This window comes from Leptopilina heterotoma, unplaced genomic scaffold, assembly GCF_015476425.1.
Source record: "Leptopilina heterotoma isolate Lh14 unplaced genomic scaffold, ASM1547642v1 Lhet_209, whole genome shotgun sequence".
Lineage (NCBI taxonomy): Eukaryota > Metazoa > Arthropoda > Insecta > Hymenoptera > Figitidae > Leptopilina > Leptopilina heterotoma.
Window position 1 is genome coordinate 259,670 of NW_025110924.1, and position 18,813 is coordinate 278,482.

General features: G+C 23.6%; 1 protein-coding gene across 1 annotated transcript in view; it reads left to right on the plus strand.

Moving 5' to 3' along the window:
* LOC122501388 (death-associated protein kinase related-like) overlaps window positions 1-9,351 on the plus strand; it is a 161,121-nt gene extending 151,770 nt beyond the window's left edge. Inside the window, exons 6-7 of the mRNA XM_043610795.1 lie at window positions 4,444-5,166; window positions 8,031-9,351. Coding sequence (XP_043466730.1) covers window positions 4,444-5,166; window positions 8,031-8,316 — 1,009 coding nt within the window. The 3' untranslated portion in view covers window positions 8,317-9,351. The remainder of the gene's footprint in view (window positions 1-4,443; window positions 5,167-8,030) is intronic.
* Window positions 9,352-18,813: the final 9,462 nt, after the last annotated feature.

Here is an 18,813-nt window from a genome sequence, read left to right on the forward strand (position 1 = left end):
GGGAGAATTAGTGTCAGCCCAAAGAATCTTCGTTACTATGTTAGGGCTTTCGTTATTTCTTTCAAAATTGTAAAAGATATGAATATTCCCTTAATATTCATTCAACATTACCTTGGAATATTCCATTAATATTACGGTGGAATATTGCCTCAACATCATCCTGGAATATTACTTCGAAATTACCGTGGAACATTCCCTCAATGCTATTTTGGAATATTCCTGTGGGGCGGACATTTTAATATTACTTTAAGATCCTGGAACATTCCACTAGAATATTCCGAATATGAAATGTAATATTCCCTTCATTCCGATGGGTTAGTCGAAAAAAAGGACACCTCGAATTTTGGTTGAAAAAGAGGACACCTCGCATTTTAGTTGAAAAAAAGGACACGTCGAAAATATTCATTTTACATCAACTTTCGTTTGGCGATACTAGTAGTGATGCATTACGAGCGAATATCGAGAATCTCGCGAAAAATACAATGAAAACAATTGAATGTTACAGTTTCATCTCTTTCCTTTTATGAAAGGACAAAGTCTCGTTATGCATCACTAGGCGATACTATGTGTAATGTAATTGTTTTTTGTAATAGAAGATTTAAGAACATATTATCTTCATAGTTTTTTGAGCACAAAATATCATAAGTCAATTACTTTACACATATCGTTCACTCCAAGTGGAATGTACGTATGTTTAAAGAACATTTTAGAAGTTACGTATCTTCCACGTTCAGTGAAGAAACCACGTATCCTTCTGTTCCGTGCAAAAACTACGTATCTCTGTCAGTCACTTTAGAAGATCTACATTTTATTATTATTATTATTATTTTTATTATTATTATTATTTTGAAGTTAATATTTTGTTATGAAGTAATAATTTTTTCAAAAGTTGATGCAATAAAATATATATTTTTTAAAATAATTTAATTTTTTTTCTTAAAAATATTAGAATATTATTAGAAGTTTTTAAAGCGACTGACAGAGATACGTAGTTTTTGCACGGAACAGAAAGATACGTGGTTTCTTCACTGAACCTGGAAGATACGTAACTTCTAAAATGTTCTTTAAACATACGTACATTCCACTTGGAGAAAACGATATTATCGTCAAACAAAAATGCATTTAAAATTAATATTTTCGAGGTGTCCTTTTCTTCAACTAAAAAGCGAGGTGTCCTCTTTTTGAACCAAAATTCGATGTGTCCTTTTTGTCCACTAACCCAGCGATAAAATTATTCCATTTAATTGACTTAAGTAATTTGTATTTGGTTCAAATAATTATTTATTTGATACCATAAATTAAAATATTTGCGTCCAGTAAATATTTACTTAGTTCAAATAAATAAAAATAAATAAGTAAAAACAAATAAGTTTAAATACAACCGAACGAGCGTTAGCGAGTGAGGTATATGTCGCTAGTTTTAATAAAATTCTTGTCAAAATTTCAATTATATTTAAAAATTATCAAAAAATTCATCCTAGAAATTTAATTATTTTCAATTTTTTTTTAAATTTCTCGTCAAAATTTTAATTATTTTTATAAATAACAAAATTTTTTGTTAAAAATTCAATTATTTTCAAAAGTTCTAATAAAATTCTTTGCAAAATTCAATTATCTTTAAAAGTGAGAAAATTCTTGTCAAAATTCCAATTATCTTTATAAATAATAAAATTCATTCTAGAAATTCAATTACTTTTAATTTTTTTTAAATTTCTCGTCAAAATTTTAATTATTTTTATAAATAACAAAATTTTTTGTTAAAAATTCAATTATTTTCAAAAGTTCTAATAAAATTATTTGCAAAATTCAATTATCTTCAATTTCAATTATCTTTATAAATATCAAACTTCTTCTACAAAATTCAATTATTTTAAAAATTTTTTTTAGAAAATCTGTTTAAAATTTCAATTATCTTTAGAAATAATAAAATTCTTTCTCTGAAATTCAACTATTTGCAAAGAATTTTAATAAAATTCTTGTCAAAATTTTAATTATCTTTAAAAATAATAAAATTCATCTTAGAAATTCAATTATTTAAAACATTTTTTTTATAGTTCTGGTCAAAATTATTATTACTTTCATAAATAATAAAATTCATCATGGAAATTTAATTATTTTCAAAAGTTCTGATAAAGTTCTTTGCAAAATTCAATTATCTTCAAAAGTAAGAAAATTCTTCTGCAAAATTCAATTATTTACTAATGTTTTATAAATTGCTTCTCAATAATTCAATTATTTTCATAAAAAATAATTAAAATGTTTTTTTTTTATAAATTTTTTAATCTCAAAAAGGTTTGAATTTGATTCTTTTGATGTATTTTAATTCCTATGCAAAAATAATAATTAAATATTTATTTAAAAATGAAGTTATTGATGTTTTCGAAATAGATAATAAATAGTAATTAATTCTTTGAATATGTATTAATAATATTTTCCGATCCTCCGCACTTTCGATTACAGTAAATAAAAAATAAGTTTCATCGTAGTCATGATGGTAAACAATAATTTAAATCAGATTATAGTTAATTATTTTTGAATTAATAAATTACTTTGCTGTAAAATGAGGTCAGTAGCACTGCGGTGCCTATTGGATCAAAAGTAGTTCTGATGAATGATTTTTGATAACTTAAAAGTAGTTCTGATGAAAGATGTTTGATAAATTGGATCAAAAGTACTTTTTATCATCACATTGTAGCAAACAATACTGCTTTGCTATAAATGCTACATTGTTGTCTTAATCAACATCATCAAAATTTTTATCTCTGATAAAAGCAGTTCAAAAAATCAAACACAAAATTCAACAATGCTTTATGAAAGCATTGTTTTTATACTTTCTTTAAAGCAATTATTAAATAACAATAGTTAACCATCTAAATAATCAAATGAATTGCAAGCAAACCAATTTTAATTGATTTGCTTTGCAATTTTAATTGCGGATCAAGGTCTCTTAAAAATCATTCTTTCAAAACTATCACTATACATTTTTTGAATGAATATCGATAAACGGATAAACAAGATAAAATAGAAATTTCAACAAGAGAACAAATTCAAAGGATAGCAGATTCGAAAGAATAAATTCAAGAACAAATTCAAAAACAAATACAAAACAAATTTCCAAGAAAAAATGAAGACCAACAAGGAGCCACACCTGCTGCACCTGATAAAGTAAACGATTTAAATAATAGTGGAGACAAGTCGGAACAATGGCGTATGGGTTATATTGTGGCAGTCTGGAAAAAATTCATTATGTATGGTGTTCATTATGCATAGTCCCGGTCTAGCGTTACATCGCATTTGTTGCAAGATGACTCGTGCATTTGTATACACATATTTATGAAGATAAAAGCAAAGGTATCCCGTGTCGATGGATCCGTTACTGCTTTAAAGTAACGTTCTTTCGTGAAGAGAACTAAGAAGAAGATGTGCGCGCAAATAAAAAGAAAAAAAAATCCAAAAGGAAGCACTAGGAAGTATATTTCGATAGCGTGCAACTTGCAATTGCACTCACTCTTTGACCACGTCGAATTGCGTATTGACTCTTGAGAAAACTTATGTCTTGCGGTACTAAGAAGATGATTATAATGATTATTATTATAATAATAATGACTATGCAACTTGTAAACTATATTGTCTTTAGTCAACATGCAGCTCGCCATTTCCTTTTCCCCAAAAACTCGTATCCTTTCTCTTTTTTTCTCTCCGAATTAAAACTCGACTAGTTACGTAAGAATAATTACATCAGCACTGAATGAATTAGCCGATTTTAAATGGACCTAGATTCTTGGACTTGAAAAGTGCGAAACTGACTATTTAATGATATGCTGAAAATAGTCTTTTTACGTAAAAGACATTTTTAATGATCCAAAACGTAATATTTTTGCTACCGTTACCTTATCAGAACGTGAAACCGTAAGATCAGGTTTAGCCAAGTTGAACCTGAGGCATTACACCCAGAATAAGAGAAACAGAATCGTAAAACCTCGACATTTATTGCATTGGACTTATAAAGTTTGATACTTTTACCGGTTCTTCGGTTGTTGTTGTTTCTGCAAAATAATCAGTCGTTGACCTTCCGGCAACAGGTGGTCTGGAATGAAAACAAAAAAAAAAGATTTGTTCATTCCTCATAGAAAACCACTTTCTTTGAAACGGAAGGAAAAGACACACGGGGAGAAAAAAAGAATTTCTTATTATCGCCATGGAAGTCCGGAACAATGCAACAGCTGACAGGAAGTTTTTATCAATGCTCTCTTTAAAAATCGGTTTATCACTTACCCTCCTACAGCTTTTGAAGAGCTTCCTGAATTTTTATTTTTCATACACACATTTTTAAGCATTTTTCAATATTTCTAAGCATTTCTAAACCAAACGTTTCGAAAACTATTTTTTCACTAATTTGATGAACAAATTTTCAGAAATCTAAATTCTAAATTTCTGTTTCAGGGAGAGACTAACAGTGAAAGACTGTTTACAACACTCTTGGTTCGCGTTATTCGACGACCCAGTGGCGTCACTTTCATCAACAGTATCGTTAGAAATCGAAACAATGACCTCGAGTACAGTAGTTATTTTGGAACAAGAACCATCGACACCAGAACCAGAAGTTTGTCCCCGCTCGAAATCTTTAATTTCGTCAAAGGTTGATTCAGAGCCTAACAAAGGGACAAATGCTGTAGATGGAAAAACATCAGTATCATCATCATCATCAAATTCCCCATCATCATCATCATCATCATCAGCAACGAGAGCTGTTTCATCGCACACGGAAAATATTTACTCAAAGCCAAAGACATCATCGCCATTAAGAATTGGTCTCAGCGCAAATCGAAGGGATACATTCAAAAAAAATATGGAGTCTTTGGCGCAAAAATTTTCAACGAGTACAGAAATTGTCATCTTGGAGGGCAGTGGATCCAGTGTTACACAGAGAAGAGCAACTGCGACACATACAATGCCAGCTGGTGAAGTATTCAAGTGTATGCCAGTGTTTATTTTAGGCGAGGAACAACAATGCAGCGACAGTGGCAGTGACACTGTCTCCGAAATATCGACAGACAGTTCCAGCGATCGCAGTTCCATTTATTCGGACGATTCACTTGATTTTATTTTATATGGCAAAAATCAAGGGAGGGCCAGTTTTCCATTCACCGGTCCTGAGTCTGATAGGTAAATATTTTAGTATTCATTTTATTGAATCAATTTTAGTTTTTATTTAGGTCGCGCCTTCAGCTTGAAAAATGTTTCACTTCACTGCCCAAACTGTACGATTCCAAAGTTTTAAATTTTAAAAACTAAAAATACAAAGATCTTGAATTTAGAACAATCAGTAAAAATATTAAAATTCCGAACAAGTAGCTTAGGCCACAACATTTTTTTATTCAGGGTTGACACAAAAATTTAACTTTGTTTTTCCCTCAATATTCCCTGCTTTCCAGAATTTTGCCTTTTTCCCTGACCCTAAATATACTGATTCACTCTAAAAATTATTAGATACTCAAACAAAAATATTCTATAAAAATTCTAAAAATATTCTTTAAAAAAAATTCTTCAAAAGTAAAATTATTCGAAAACATCAATAATTTCTTTTTTAAATAAATCATTACTATTTTTCCATAGAAGTTACGATTTTCAAATTCAAATCTTTTGAAATTAAATAACTTATAAAAATATTATTTTTCAGTTAAATAAATATTAGAAAATAAATACTTCAACTAATTTAAAAAAATAAATTAAATTAAACTTTTTCAAAAAAAAAAATTAATTCTACAGAGTTGTTAGTTAAAAAAGTACCTAGGAAAAATTCCGATTTTCAAAGATTTGGATTTGAAACCTTTTCAAAATTCAATTTATTTCTAAAAATCCATGCTATAATGCTTTTAATATTAAATTAGAAAATTTTAACCGAAATTCATTTTTAAATCAATTTTTATTAGAAAATTCAACGAGACTTCATTTATTTAAATACAAAAATAAATCAAGCCATCAATATTACAAAAAATAAATAATTTTGCAATAATTGAATGTTTCTTAAAATTTATTTTTTACTAAGAATTTTATTAACAACTTTTGAAAATAATTAATTTCTTTCAAAGAATTTAATTGAAATTTTACTAAAATTTATTATATTAAAGAAATTTATAACAATTTTTGAAAATAATTGAAAACTTTTTCAAGAATTTAAAAAAAAATTTTTTAAATAATTGAATTTCTCAGAAGAATTTAAATAATAATAAATGAAAATAATTGAATTTATGCGAAGAATTTTAGTAAATTTCGTTTAAATAATTGAAATTTTGCCAAGAATTTTATTAAAATTTTTGACAATAATTTAATTATTGAGAATTTCGCTGTCTATTTATAAAGATAATTTAATTATTCTTGACGAGATTTTTCAAAAAATTTAGAAAATAATTTAATTTCTGTAAATTATTGTAATACCTTTCAAAAAAATTGAATTCTTGTTATGGATTTTGATATTTATCAAAATAATTGAATTTTGGAAAAGAATTTTATTAAAATTCATTAAAATAATTGATTTTATGGGAAGAATTTTATTGTTTATCAAGATAATTAAATTCTTTTGCAGAATTACTTAAAAATTTTTTAAAATAATTGATTTTCTGCGACGAATTTTAAGAATAATTGCATTTTTCGAGGAATTTATTTAAAATTGCATGAAAAATATTTGTAATTCTGCGATGAAAATAATTGAATTCCTAAATAAAATTACATTATTTATGAAAATAATTGAATTTTTAGCAAAAAATTTTATTTTAACTTTTGAAAATAATTGAATGTTTAACAAAAACTTTTATCTCAATTTTTGAAAATAATTGAATTTTTAACAAGAAATTTTGTTATTTATAAAGATAATAATTGAATTCTTGACAAGATAATCGTTAAAACTTTTAAAAATAATTGAATTTCTTCAAAGAATTTTATTACTTTTGAAAATAATTTAATTCTTGTGATGAAGATTGTTCTATTTATGAAAATATTTGAATTTTGCAAAGAATTTTTAAATGATTTTTGTAAATAATTGAATTTCTTTAAAGAATTTTGATTACTTTTGGAAATAATTAAATTCTTGTGATGAAGATTGTTATTAATAAAAATAATTGAATTCTGCAAAGAATTTTAAAAAATGTTTTGAAAATAATTGAATTTTTAACAAAAAATTTTGTTATTTATAAAGATAATTGAATTCTTCACGGGATAATCGTTAAATTTTTTTTAAATAATTGAATTTCTTTAAATAATTTTATTACTTTTGAAAATAATTGAATTTTTGTAATAAAGATTGTTCTATTTATGAAAATATTTTAATTTTGCAAAGAATTTTATTTCAAATAAAGATTTTCAAGTTTTGAAAATAATTGAATTTTTAACAAAAATTTTTGTTATTTATAAAGATAATTGAATTCTTCACGAGAAAATCGTTAAAATTTTTAAAAATAATTGAATTTCTTCAAAGAATTTTATTACTTTTAAAAATAATTGAATTGAACATTGTTCTATTTATGAAAATAATTGAATTTCGCAAAGAATTTTATCAAAATTCCTAAAAATAATTGATTAATATTAAAATATTAATTTTTGTCAGAAATAGAAAAAAAAATTGAAGGTTTTGTATTAGAATTCGTGGTAATTTCATAGTTTATGAGGCAAACAAATATGATCCCAAAAAATCAGAATTTCCTTATGAATTCTAAAAATTAAATTTTTTCCAGTACTTTTAATAAAAATTCCTGACTTTTTCCTGATTTTCCTGACCAATTCCCAACTTTTTTACTCCCAATTGACTTCTTTATTCCCTTTTACCTCCTGAATTTTTAACAGAATGTGGATAAAACAGTGAAGTAAAATTACCCAGACCTAAAATTTCTAAACTATCATTATTTATTTAAAATTTGTTAAAAAGAAGAAAAACGGATTGACTGAAATTTCTCTGGCTATATAGTCATATTCCCGTGTGTGTATATAATTTACAAGAAATTTTCTAATGAATAAAATGATGATTCGTTTTGCAGGTGGGAACAGAGGCATCATCAACGAGTATGGCCTAGGGAGTGCAACGGTGTCGTGAGCAAGGCCCTGAGTCGTTTCACAGAGCCTGGCTGTGGAAAACTCACCAAGAGTACAACACCGCCATGTTCCCGGGGAAAAACAGGTTTAGAAGCACTACGTGAACGAGGAGGTAACCTCGTCGTGATTAGAGAGCCCGTTAGAGCCGGAAGGTACACAAGATACAGTGAAGTTCAATGCGAGTCAGTGCAGGCGAGAATTCGAAGGTTTCAAATTCACGGCGGATCCTAAATTTATCAATTTTATCAAAACAATTTCGGAAAACAATTAAAGAGAACAAGAATTCCTCATCTCTTTCTCTCATATAAGAGAGGCAGGAACAATTCTCTTCTTTTGCGAAAAGAAGAATTCAATTGCAAAAGAAGAATTCATTTGCAGAAGAATTCATTTGCAAAAGAATTTATTTGCAGAAGAATTCTTTTTGGCGAAATAAGAAATTTTTTTTTCGCTAAAGAAAAAAAAAATTCTCCTGCTAAACAAAGGAATTCTGTTCTTTGCATTTCATCGGATGATGAAATAATAACTGGCGCTGTGCGTGCTCAAATTATAGGCAGCTTGGAAACCTGTCTAGGGCCTCGTTATCTCCCGAGGATGATAGACCAACGTTCAGTCATTTTTATTTGTAAATAGGAATGCGTGCTCCGTTGTAAATAATGTAACGAGTGTGAGAGATGATTATGATGATAAAATTATCTTTATTTTCCATTCCGATGGAATGTGTGCGAGACAATGTCATTGTAAATAGGGAGGACAAAAGTTATGGTGCGAATTTTTGAAAGAAAGAAAGAGAGAGAGAAAAAAAAAATTTATATTATATAAATATATATAATTATATTAACTCGGATCAGCGGGGCAGTTAAAAGTCTGCCGATGATCAATCGATAGACTGATTTACCGTCCCTTCGAAACGCGATTAACAAATATTATAATTCTTTCCTGCCATTTTTCCTATCATCATCATTATCATAAAATTGGCGACATCAATCATTAAATTTATTTTCAAAATTAAAAAAAATAGACTTTCAAATGATATCATTAGATTAGAAATCGAATTTTTTTCTCCCTTTTGTCTTACGACTCGAAATTTTCAACAACAAAAAAATTCAGCGTCAAAAAAATTTTTTCTCCGACTTCTAGTCTAGTGATATCATTTTTCCCCTAAAAAACAAAATCAAATGTGTTCATCAGAAAATCGGTGCCTTGCTACTAAAAAAATAATTACTCTGAGAAAAATCTGAATAAAAATTGAGAAAAATTGAGAAAAAATTGAAAATAAAAAATGTTCACCAAAAGATATCAATGAAAAATAAAGTAATTGATTAGATAAAACAATTTCTCAGGGTAAAAATATTTAGTGCCTAATTGCCTATTTTACCCCACTGGACAAGAAAATGCAAAAATATCGTGCCGTGCCTTAAATGGATACGATCGAGATTCAATAAAATCAAAATTTTCAAGTAGAATTTATTAGAATACGTAGTAAATTTTTTGTTAGCAAATTCATTACTATAATTATTATAAATAATAATTAAAAATCGATATTAATATTTGACAAAATATTCGCAAATATTAATTGATATTTTAGAAAAAGGAAATTTTGTTGTATATTTGGAAAAGTCTGCTCGTCAATGTTCGAAAATTGATTGGAATTTATTACGAATCAAATGAGCACGATTGAAAAAAAACATGATTATGTCAGCCATAATGTATTCGCTAATTTAAAGAAAAAAAGGTCACACTTTCGACCAATCTAAATCCTGTAATATCCGTTTCGGTCAATCTTGTGCTATATTTTTCAATCTCGAAAAAATTTTATTATTTTTATCTTGAAGAAAATAATATTTTTCAATTTGGAAAAATTATTACTAAAATTGAAAAATATTCATTTTTATAAAAAAGAATATTCGAAAAAATATTATTATTTACAAATAATATTTTTCAATCTCAAAAAAAAATATTGAATATTCATAAAAACAAATATTTTTCAATCTTAAAAAAATATTATTATTTTGTAAAACAAAATATTTTTCAATATTGAAAAAATATTAATATTCATAAAAACAAATAATTTTCAGTCTTGAAAAAATATTAATATTCATAAAAACAAATATTTTTCAGTCTTGAAAAACTATTATTAGGTAATATTTGTAAACCTATTTTTCAATATTGAAAAATAATATTTAAACAAAAAAATATTTTTTCAATCTCGAAAAAATATATGAAAAAGAATAATAATCATTTTTATCGAGAATCAACAAACACAGGTGCGACGAAGTAATAAAAATTGTATAATAATTTTTTTTTTCTATTAATTTATCGACAAAAATTAATTGCGGCTTGATGATAAGAAAATATCGACTGCGAAACGTTTCAATTACACGAATCAAGATCGAGATGATCGAGCTCTACTTTGTAAATGCTAGTCATAATTTTGCAAAGATCCCTCGTTCTTGATTTCGAAAAAAAAACTTCATTTTTTCACGAATTTCCTACATTACAAGCACACCCTTTCATTGGACCCTGAGCCAATAAATGACGTGTGCTTATTTTCTTTGTTTCTTCTTTTTTTTATTTATTACTACTTTTTTTCTTTGCGGAATAAGAAAAAATATTTTCTAATTGAATTATTATTATTATATTTACCGTTGTAAACGGAATTATTAATTTATTATTAAATTTTCAAATGTTCGCGAACATTGAGAATTTTGTTATAGAAACAAAAATTATTTATTGTACAATAAATAAAAAAAATAAAGAAATTTATGAACAAAAAAATTGAAAAAATACGAATTAAAATTTTTTCTATGTAAAAAATTAAAGGAAAAAAATATATTGAATTCGTTATAATTGAGTCAAAGAGATAGATTGAATTTACATGTAAATAAATTTTAATCGGCGAAGTAAATTAATTTGCTTAAAGAAGTTAATTTAAAAATATAAATTAAATTATTTAAATTAAAGAATATGAATTAAATTAGAAAATGAAAATTTAACAAGTTGTAAATTAAATTAAAGAAAATTAATTAAATTGAAGAATGAAAATTTAATTAAAGAATTGAAATTCAATTAGTAATTTAAAGTAAATAAAATTTAATTGAAGAATTGAAATTAAAGAATTGTAATTCGAGAATAAAAATTCAATTAAATTTAAAGTTTTAAACTATTTAAATTAAATTAAAAAGCGAAATTTAAATTAAAAAAATCGCAAACGAATAAAAATTAAATGAATTATTTCTAGAAATTTTCTAGAAACTTTTTTAATATAAAATTTTTCTATTTATTTATTATTTTTTGTTTGTTTTCAACAAAAGGAAATTTCGTGAATCGAAGCGCCATTTTTTCAGTAAAATAAAACGTTTGCAAGTCGTAAACCCGTGTGATACTATTGCGCACAATCAATACAGAAAAAAATCGAGAACAACGCTAAAAAAAAAAAATTATTTGTAAATTATTTATCTAAATAAAATACGAAATAAAAAAGAAAAAATTTAGAGCGTTGTAATTAAATAGAAAAAATATTGAATTGTATGATAGTTTTTTTTTCTTTGCTATATGACTGGATATGTAGATTGCGTTTCTTTTTTTTTGTACAATAAAGTTAAAGGAGAATTTGATATTTATTTTATTAATATTATTTAGATTGTCTTTATATGTGGATTATTTAATAATGGTTCAGTATTTTCGTATCTTATATTTTTGATGAATGTACGTTGCTGATTTTCCTCAAGAATTATCGACGCGCTCCTCTCTCAAAAAAAAAAAAAAAATGAGAGTATTCAATTTATTATAAACTTACATTTTATTATTATCGTCGTCAGATTATTGATGTTAATGTTAATTAGTTGAAAATTTGCATACGCACTAAAACCTACCACTGTAAATATTATTTCGATAATTGTATTAATTTTAATAACGACATGAAATACATACTGTCATTTGAAAAGAATTTTCTCTTTATTTATATTTTCTCAAACAATAGTTAATAAATATTTTTTGCTTAATAATAAAATATATTATCAATTAAAATTTAAATTTAAATTAAAATTGAATTAATTAGAATGAAAATTAAAATTAAATACAAAATTAAAATAATTTTTAATTAAATTAGTAATTTAGCTATAATAATTAATAAATTATTAACTAAAATTTGTAACAATAAATAAATTTAATAATATTAATGTTAAAAATTATAATAATAAATAAATAGCTCGTTCATAGTCAAGAGGCACGAACTACGTTCAGTAAAGAAATAAATAAAAAAAAATAAAATAAATAAAAAATATTAATAAATAGATAATAATAAAAATAAATAAAATAAAAAAATAAATCTACAAATAAATTATTTATTTATTATCAACAAGGTCAGAAAATAAAATATTTATAATAATATCAATCAACAATAAAAATAAATAATACTTATCATAAATTAAACTAAATCGTGAATAATTTATTTTCCGAGAAATAGACTTAAATCACACTTTTACTTTAAACAGTACAATATTTTCATTCATGTAAACACTTAAGGTTGTCATCATTTAGGCGCTGAACAGAACGAGAAAGAGTATTATGAAAAACAAACGAAAAAGGAAATTCTCAATTCACAAATTGGACTGGTGATTATTTATTCCAAGAAAATGTAATTATTCCAAACTTGATTTTCATTCTAAAACAAAGAAATTTACTTTTTATATAACGGAGAAAAAATGGAGTTTTTAAATAAATTTTTTTATCTCAAAATTCTAAGAAAAAGAAATATCTCCTTCTTTTCTAAACAAAATTTTTTTTATACAAATATATAAACATGTTAAACAGTCTTAGACAATTGTTAATTATTATGCTTTAAAAATAACCTCGTTAATAGTAGAAAAAAATGCAGGTGAGAAAAATGATTCACTTCTCACACCAAAAGGTATTTAGAAAATTATCTAGACTTTTTTAAAGTAAAAAATAAAGAGTAGTTTATAAATAAACTTATGACAAAAGGGGTGTTAATTAGAGTTGCATGAATGACACTAATTGTTAATTTAAGCTCTAATTTGTTTAATTTAATTTATGATAATTTGTTTTCGTATAATTATTTTTTATTCACGTGTATACTTTTTTTTAACCAAGTAAAAAAATTTTGTATTTAATTTTTTACAGTAATAACAATTTATTGTTTCTATTAATGTCATTTACTGTTTATTTATGTATTGTTTGTTTATTTATTATTATTTAATAATAATTATTTATTTATTGTTCATTTATTTATTACTATTTAATTATAATTATTTATTTATTATTATTTAATTATAATTATTTTTATTATTATGATTATAATTATTTTTATTATTATTATTATTATTATTTATGTTGTCGTTATTACATAATCAGGTGACTTATTTTTCAACAATTTTAATTGCGATCAATTCGTTAATATACTAATAAACGTGAAATTTCATTTTACCGAGATAAACGGTTAAAGATATACTTTTTCTCGATTTCAAGTTCACTTTGTAACAACTTATAAGGTCGTATGTGTTTTTCATAAAATTCTCGAGCAGGAACGAAATTCTGCTAGTTTTTATATTATTCGAATTCGAAAGAAGCGATAAATAAACATGGAATTGACTAATTACAATAATATCACTAGAATGCGTTTATGTTTTTGTTCGAGCCGAACATTTTCTTTTTCCTTTGATCATGCATAATTTATGTCTCAGAAAACAAATCTATTAAGGTCAATCTTATTTCTTCATTTTTCATATGTAACAAAAATTTTAAAATAAATAATAATAATAATAATAATAATTGTAAAAACAGAAAACTTTAAATTTCTTCATAATTATCATTCAATTATGAATCGAAATAATATATTATTAATTTTAATGTCAATAATTCAATTAAATAATAAGTTCAATTAATTTTTTTCTACAATTATTTTATTGCTTTAATGATAATAATAATTAAGAAAAAAATTATTATTAATATAATAATTATTATTTTTTATTATTTAATAATTATTATTTACAATATATTTAAACAAAATTTGGTTTGCTAAATATTTGCTCATTATCATTACTATTAATAATAATTTATTATTAACTAAATATATTATTACTGAAAGAATTTATTTTTAGCTAAATGTTTGCTAAATTAATTGCTGAATAAATAAGTAAAAATAAATAAACAAATTTTCATTAGAAAACCTTTCTGAATTGATAATTATCTGATTATAATTATCATATTTACTGATCTGAATTATTTGCAAACAAAAAAGATTAATGTAAATTTCTCACTGTTCATTTTTTTCAATGAAAAGAAAAAAAAGAGAATTTACTGAAATGAACTGAAAATTTACAAGAGCGTAAACAGTTTAGTAAAACAATAAAGATATTGATCTTGATAATTCATGAAAATTTACGAGCGTCCATAAGTTTTATGACCATGGCACAAACTAGATTTTTCATAAAGAAATATTCCTTTTTTGACCAGTTTGCAAAGTGAAGAAATTAAAATTCTCGAATATTGTATGAAAAAAAATATCAAATATCAGTCTCCTTTTATGAAGCAAACATCACCTTAGGCGTTTTATATTGGAGCAAGAAACCTGTTAATTTAGTCATCTATCATCTTTATGAGTGCGCAAAAAAAAGAAGAAAAAATTGAAAAAAATTATCATTTATTCTTTTTCACCTTTCGGCATTTTACTTTTCTTAACAATCTGCGAAAAACATAAACCTTTCTCTCGACATTAAATTTTTAACAATTTAAACTTTTAATGCATTTTTTCACGTTCATTAAAAACGTTCTTTTTCAATTAAAATTTGAAATTGTTTTTTAAAAATAATTTTCCATTGCGAAATTACGATGTGATTTTTTTTCTCTTATGCGGAAGAAATTCAAAAAGATTTTTTTATGAATAAATTAATACAAAATAAAGTTCGATCTTGTAAATTTTCTCCTCTTCTTGCAAAAATTGGTTTTTTTTACCAATTGATTAAATTAATTATTAATTGTAAAAAATATTAATTTTAGAAGAAAAATTTTTTAATTTTACGATTTAAATTATAATTACTTTTGACTAGAATTATTAACTATTAAGTAATTAATTAACTAATTAAATTGATCCAAATGTTTATATTAACAGTTAATTTATATTTACAGTCAATAATAAATAAAAAAGAAAAAAAATTTCACCACAAACTCAGCAGAAAATATTTGCAGATAAAATTTAAAAAACAAAAAATTTTTTTCATACATAATAAACCAAAGATAACTAATTAAATGTTAAAATATTAAACTGAAAGTCGTAATTTTTAATAAAATTGAAAAATCCTTTTTTCATAACTGAGGCGTGTCAGGAATGTAAAAAATTTACATAACAAGGCATTTTCAGCATAAATTTCAGGCTTGAACTAATTTCATTTGCGCGAATAGCAAATCATAATTGACAAAAATTCATATTGGCGACTTAAGAATGAATATATTTTTATGATCGATAAATAATTCTCAAGGTTGTTGAGTAAAAGTTTGTAAAGTTATTTTCAAAAATATGAAAAACTCGTTTTCATTTATAACAATAAGTGAAAAAAATTCTATTTCCCCCTTTTTAGTCGATTCAGTCATTGATAAAATTTTTTAAAAAATATTAAATTTTAAAGTGAAAAAAAATCAGGAATAATTTTCGAATTTGAAAAACAGGATTTTAAAGGAATAGTTGATGAAATTTTTTAAGGAACAATACAAATTTTCACATTTAAAAAAAAATATGCAAAAACAGAATTAAATTTAAATTTTTTGAAGTTTTTAAATATTAAAATATAAAAATAGAATTTAATATTTAAATAAATATTGAATTAAATTTAAATTTGAAAAAAAATAATTTCAGAGAAGATTCGAATCGTTCAAAGTGCAGTGCGCATGAAATCATTTAGCTTCAGTTGATTTCATATATACAATTCAAGGACATAAACATCCTATGGATAAGGTCCTGGTAACCATGGACCATTTGATAAAAGATTCACATTAAATTTCCTTTTATATTTATTATTACTTTCTTTATTACCATCTAAAAATATTTTTCTGCCATATTTATTCAAAAAAAAAACTTTCAAATTTTTTTTGAAAATTAAAAAAATGTTTAAATCCATTTATTATATTCCATATAGAAATTTTTTTTCAACCCTCTTTCAATTTTTTTTCTTCCTTCTTTTTGTATCGATTTTGCCAATCCGGAATCAACTCGACGGTTATAAAAAAAATTACATTAAATATAAATCTACTTTTATTACCGCAAAACATTCCCGTAATTTATGAATCTGTTCAGTTCATATTCAAGTTCGTATATAAACGAACAAAAACGGAATTTCAGTACACAATACAGAGAGAAAAAAAGAAGAAGAGAATCGACGTCTGCGATTTCGTTTTAATTGTCAATATAATTTTTATTTGCTGACGTAGTCTCATTAACTAACATGCTTTCCTGAAAATACAGTAAGCACTCCTTCCACCTCACTTTTATTTTATTTTACTTTTTTTCTTATTTTACTGTCGTTTCTCGAAGGACAGATTACGAATCGCAAATCCGACAAAGGACTCTTTTCTTTGTGGCAGAAGATTTTTATAACAATAACGAAAAATTTCTCGAAAATTTCTCAAATATTTTTTCTTACAACTTTCTTTGGGAATTCTTTTTTTAAATAAATAATTGAATATAAAAATAATTAAATATTCAAAGTGGTTTAAACATTTTTTCAAAATTATTTAAATAATCGGTTATTTAGTTAATTAAATTATTATTATCAAAATAATTATTATTTACGAATAATTTTTATTTTAAATATCAAACTGTATTCGAACCAAAAAAATTTTTTTAGTCCGATCAAATAATGTTTAATTGTTTTAAAAAAAATTATTCGATACAATTGATTTAATCTTTAGTCAAAAATGAAAAATAAATAGTTTATTAATTAATAATTATTGTTCATTACAAATAAATAGTTATTAATTAATATACGTTGAAAATAATTTCTTTTTAATTTAATATTCATTGAAAATAAATACTGATTTAAAAATTTAAAAAAATAGTTTAACCCCAAGAATTTATTTTAATTAAAGTAAAAATTTTCATAATTTAAAAAACGGAATGGTTTTTGAATATAAATTAAATTTTTAATTAGATACTTAACAAAAAAAAATTTAATTTTCATTCAATTTAATTTAATAAAAAAATTATTAACAAAATAAGTGTAATTATTATAAGGAAATAAATTACTTAAAAAAACATTTGTTAAAAATTTTATACACTTTTTTTACTAAAAAAAAAGATTTGTTTACAATATTAAATATAATTGCCTCCTGAAAATTAATAGAGTTCCAATTAACATTTTTTAATTTGTATTAACAAATAAGAATAATAATCTCCTTTCTTAATAAGAAAAGAGATCAATTTACATTTATATTTCATGGGAGATAAGAATATTGTTTTTAGAAAAATTCGTCCATTATTGGAATTGAGAACAAAATTACACTCACTCAATATAAAAATAAAAATCAGAATAATAAGAAAAAAATAAAAAAAAGGAAATCCTAATTTCGGAAAGATTTCAAAGGAATGCCGATTCTTTAAAGTATTATAAAAACATTAATTGCTTGAGTTTACGTTTTACACAAGGATAAATGACCATTGACTTTGTAAGGTACATTTTTGCAGTAACGATACGGTAATTTCCAATTATCTTTCATCAGATACTTTATAGTATATAAGTAATTGTTACGAAGAGAGTTTCTAGCTTGATAACTATCTTCACTTTTCTTTTTTTTCCCTCCTACTATCAATTTCTTTTAACATTGTATCGATTTTCAATTTTTGAACTAATAATGTAAAATTTCATTCCGAGAATTTTTCTAAACTATTTTTTTATTTAATTTTATTCCATTATTCACTTTTAGTAAAAGGAATTTTTTTTCTTTTTATTTTTTAAATTAAATTCAGTAGTTTAAAAGCAGGATAAAAAAATTTTTTCAACTGACATTTTACTTTTAGAAACTCAGTAATTATTTTTTTAGATAGAGACGCAAAATAATTGTAATAAAAATTTAATTTGTAGAAGAAATAAATAAATTTCGTTCAATTAAACGTTCAGACCTTTAGGATCTTATTCTTTTGTGAAATTTTATGAAAATACTATGTATATATATTGAAAATAATTGAATTTCGAGTATTTTTTTAAAATAATTGAATCATTTAAAACTTTTGACCATAATTGAATTTTTACGAAGAATGTTATTAGTTTTGAAAATAATTCAATTCTTGAGACGAATTTTTTAATAATATTATATTTCTTTTTAAATATTTGAATTCTTTTGTGAAATTTTATTGAAATAGTAAATATTAAAAATAATTGAAGTTGACAAATTATTGAAATTAATTAATTTTGTACGAAGAATTTTATTAAAATTTTTGAACATAATTTAATTCTTTCAAGAAATTTAATTAAAAACGAATTGAAAATAATACTTAAATTCTAATAAATAAATTATAGGAAGGCTTTTTAAAATAATTAAAATTCTTTGATGAATTTTGATAAAATTTTTAAGAGAAATTACATTTTCCGAGGAATTCCATTAAATTGTATTAAAAAATAATTGATCTGTAAAAAATTTGATTGATTTGAGAATAGTTTTTGAAAATAATTGAAATTTTGTCAAGAATTTTATTAAAATTTTTGAAAATAATTGAATTTT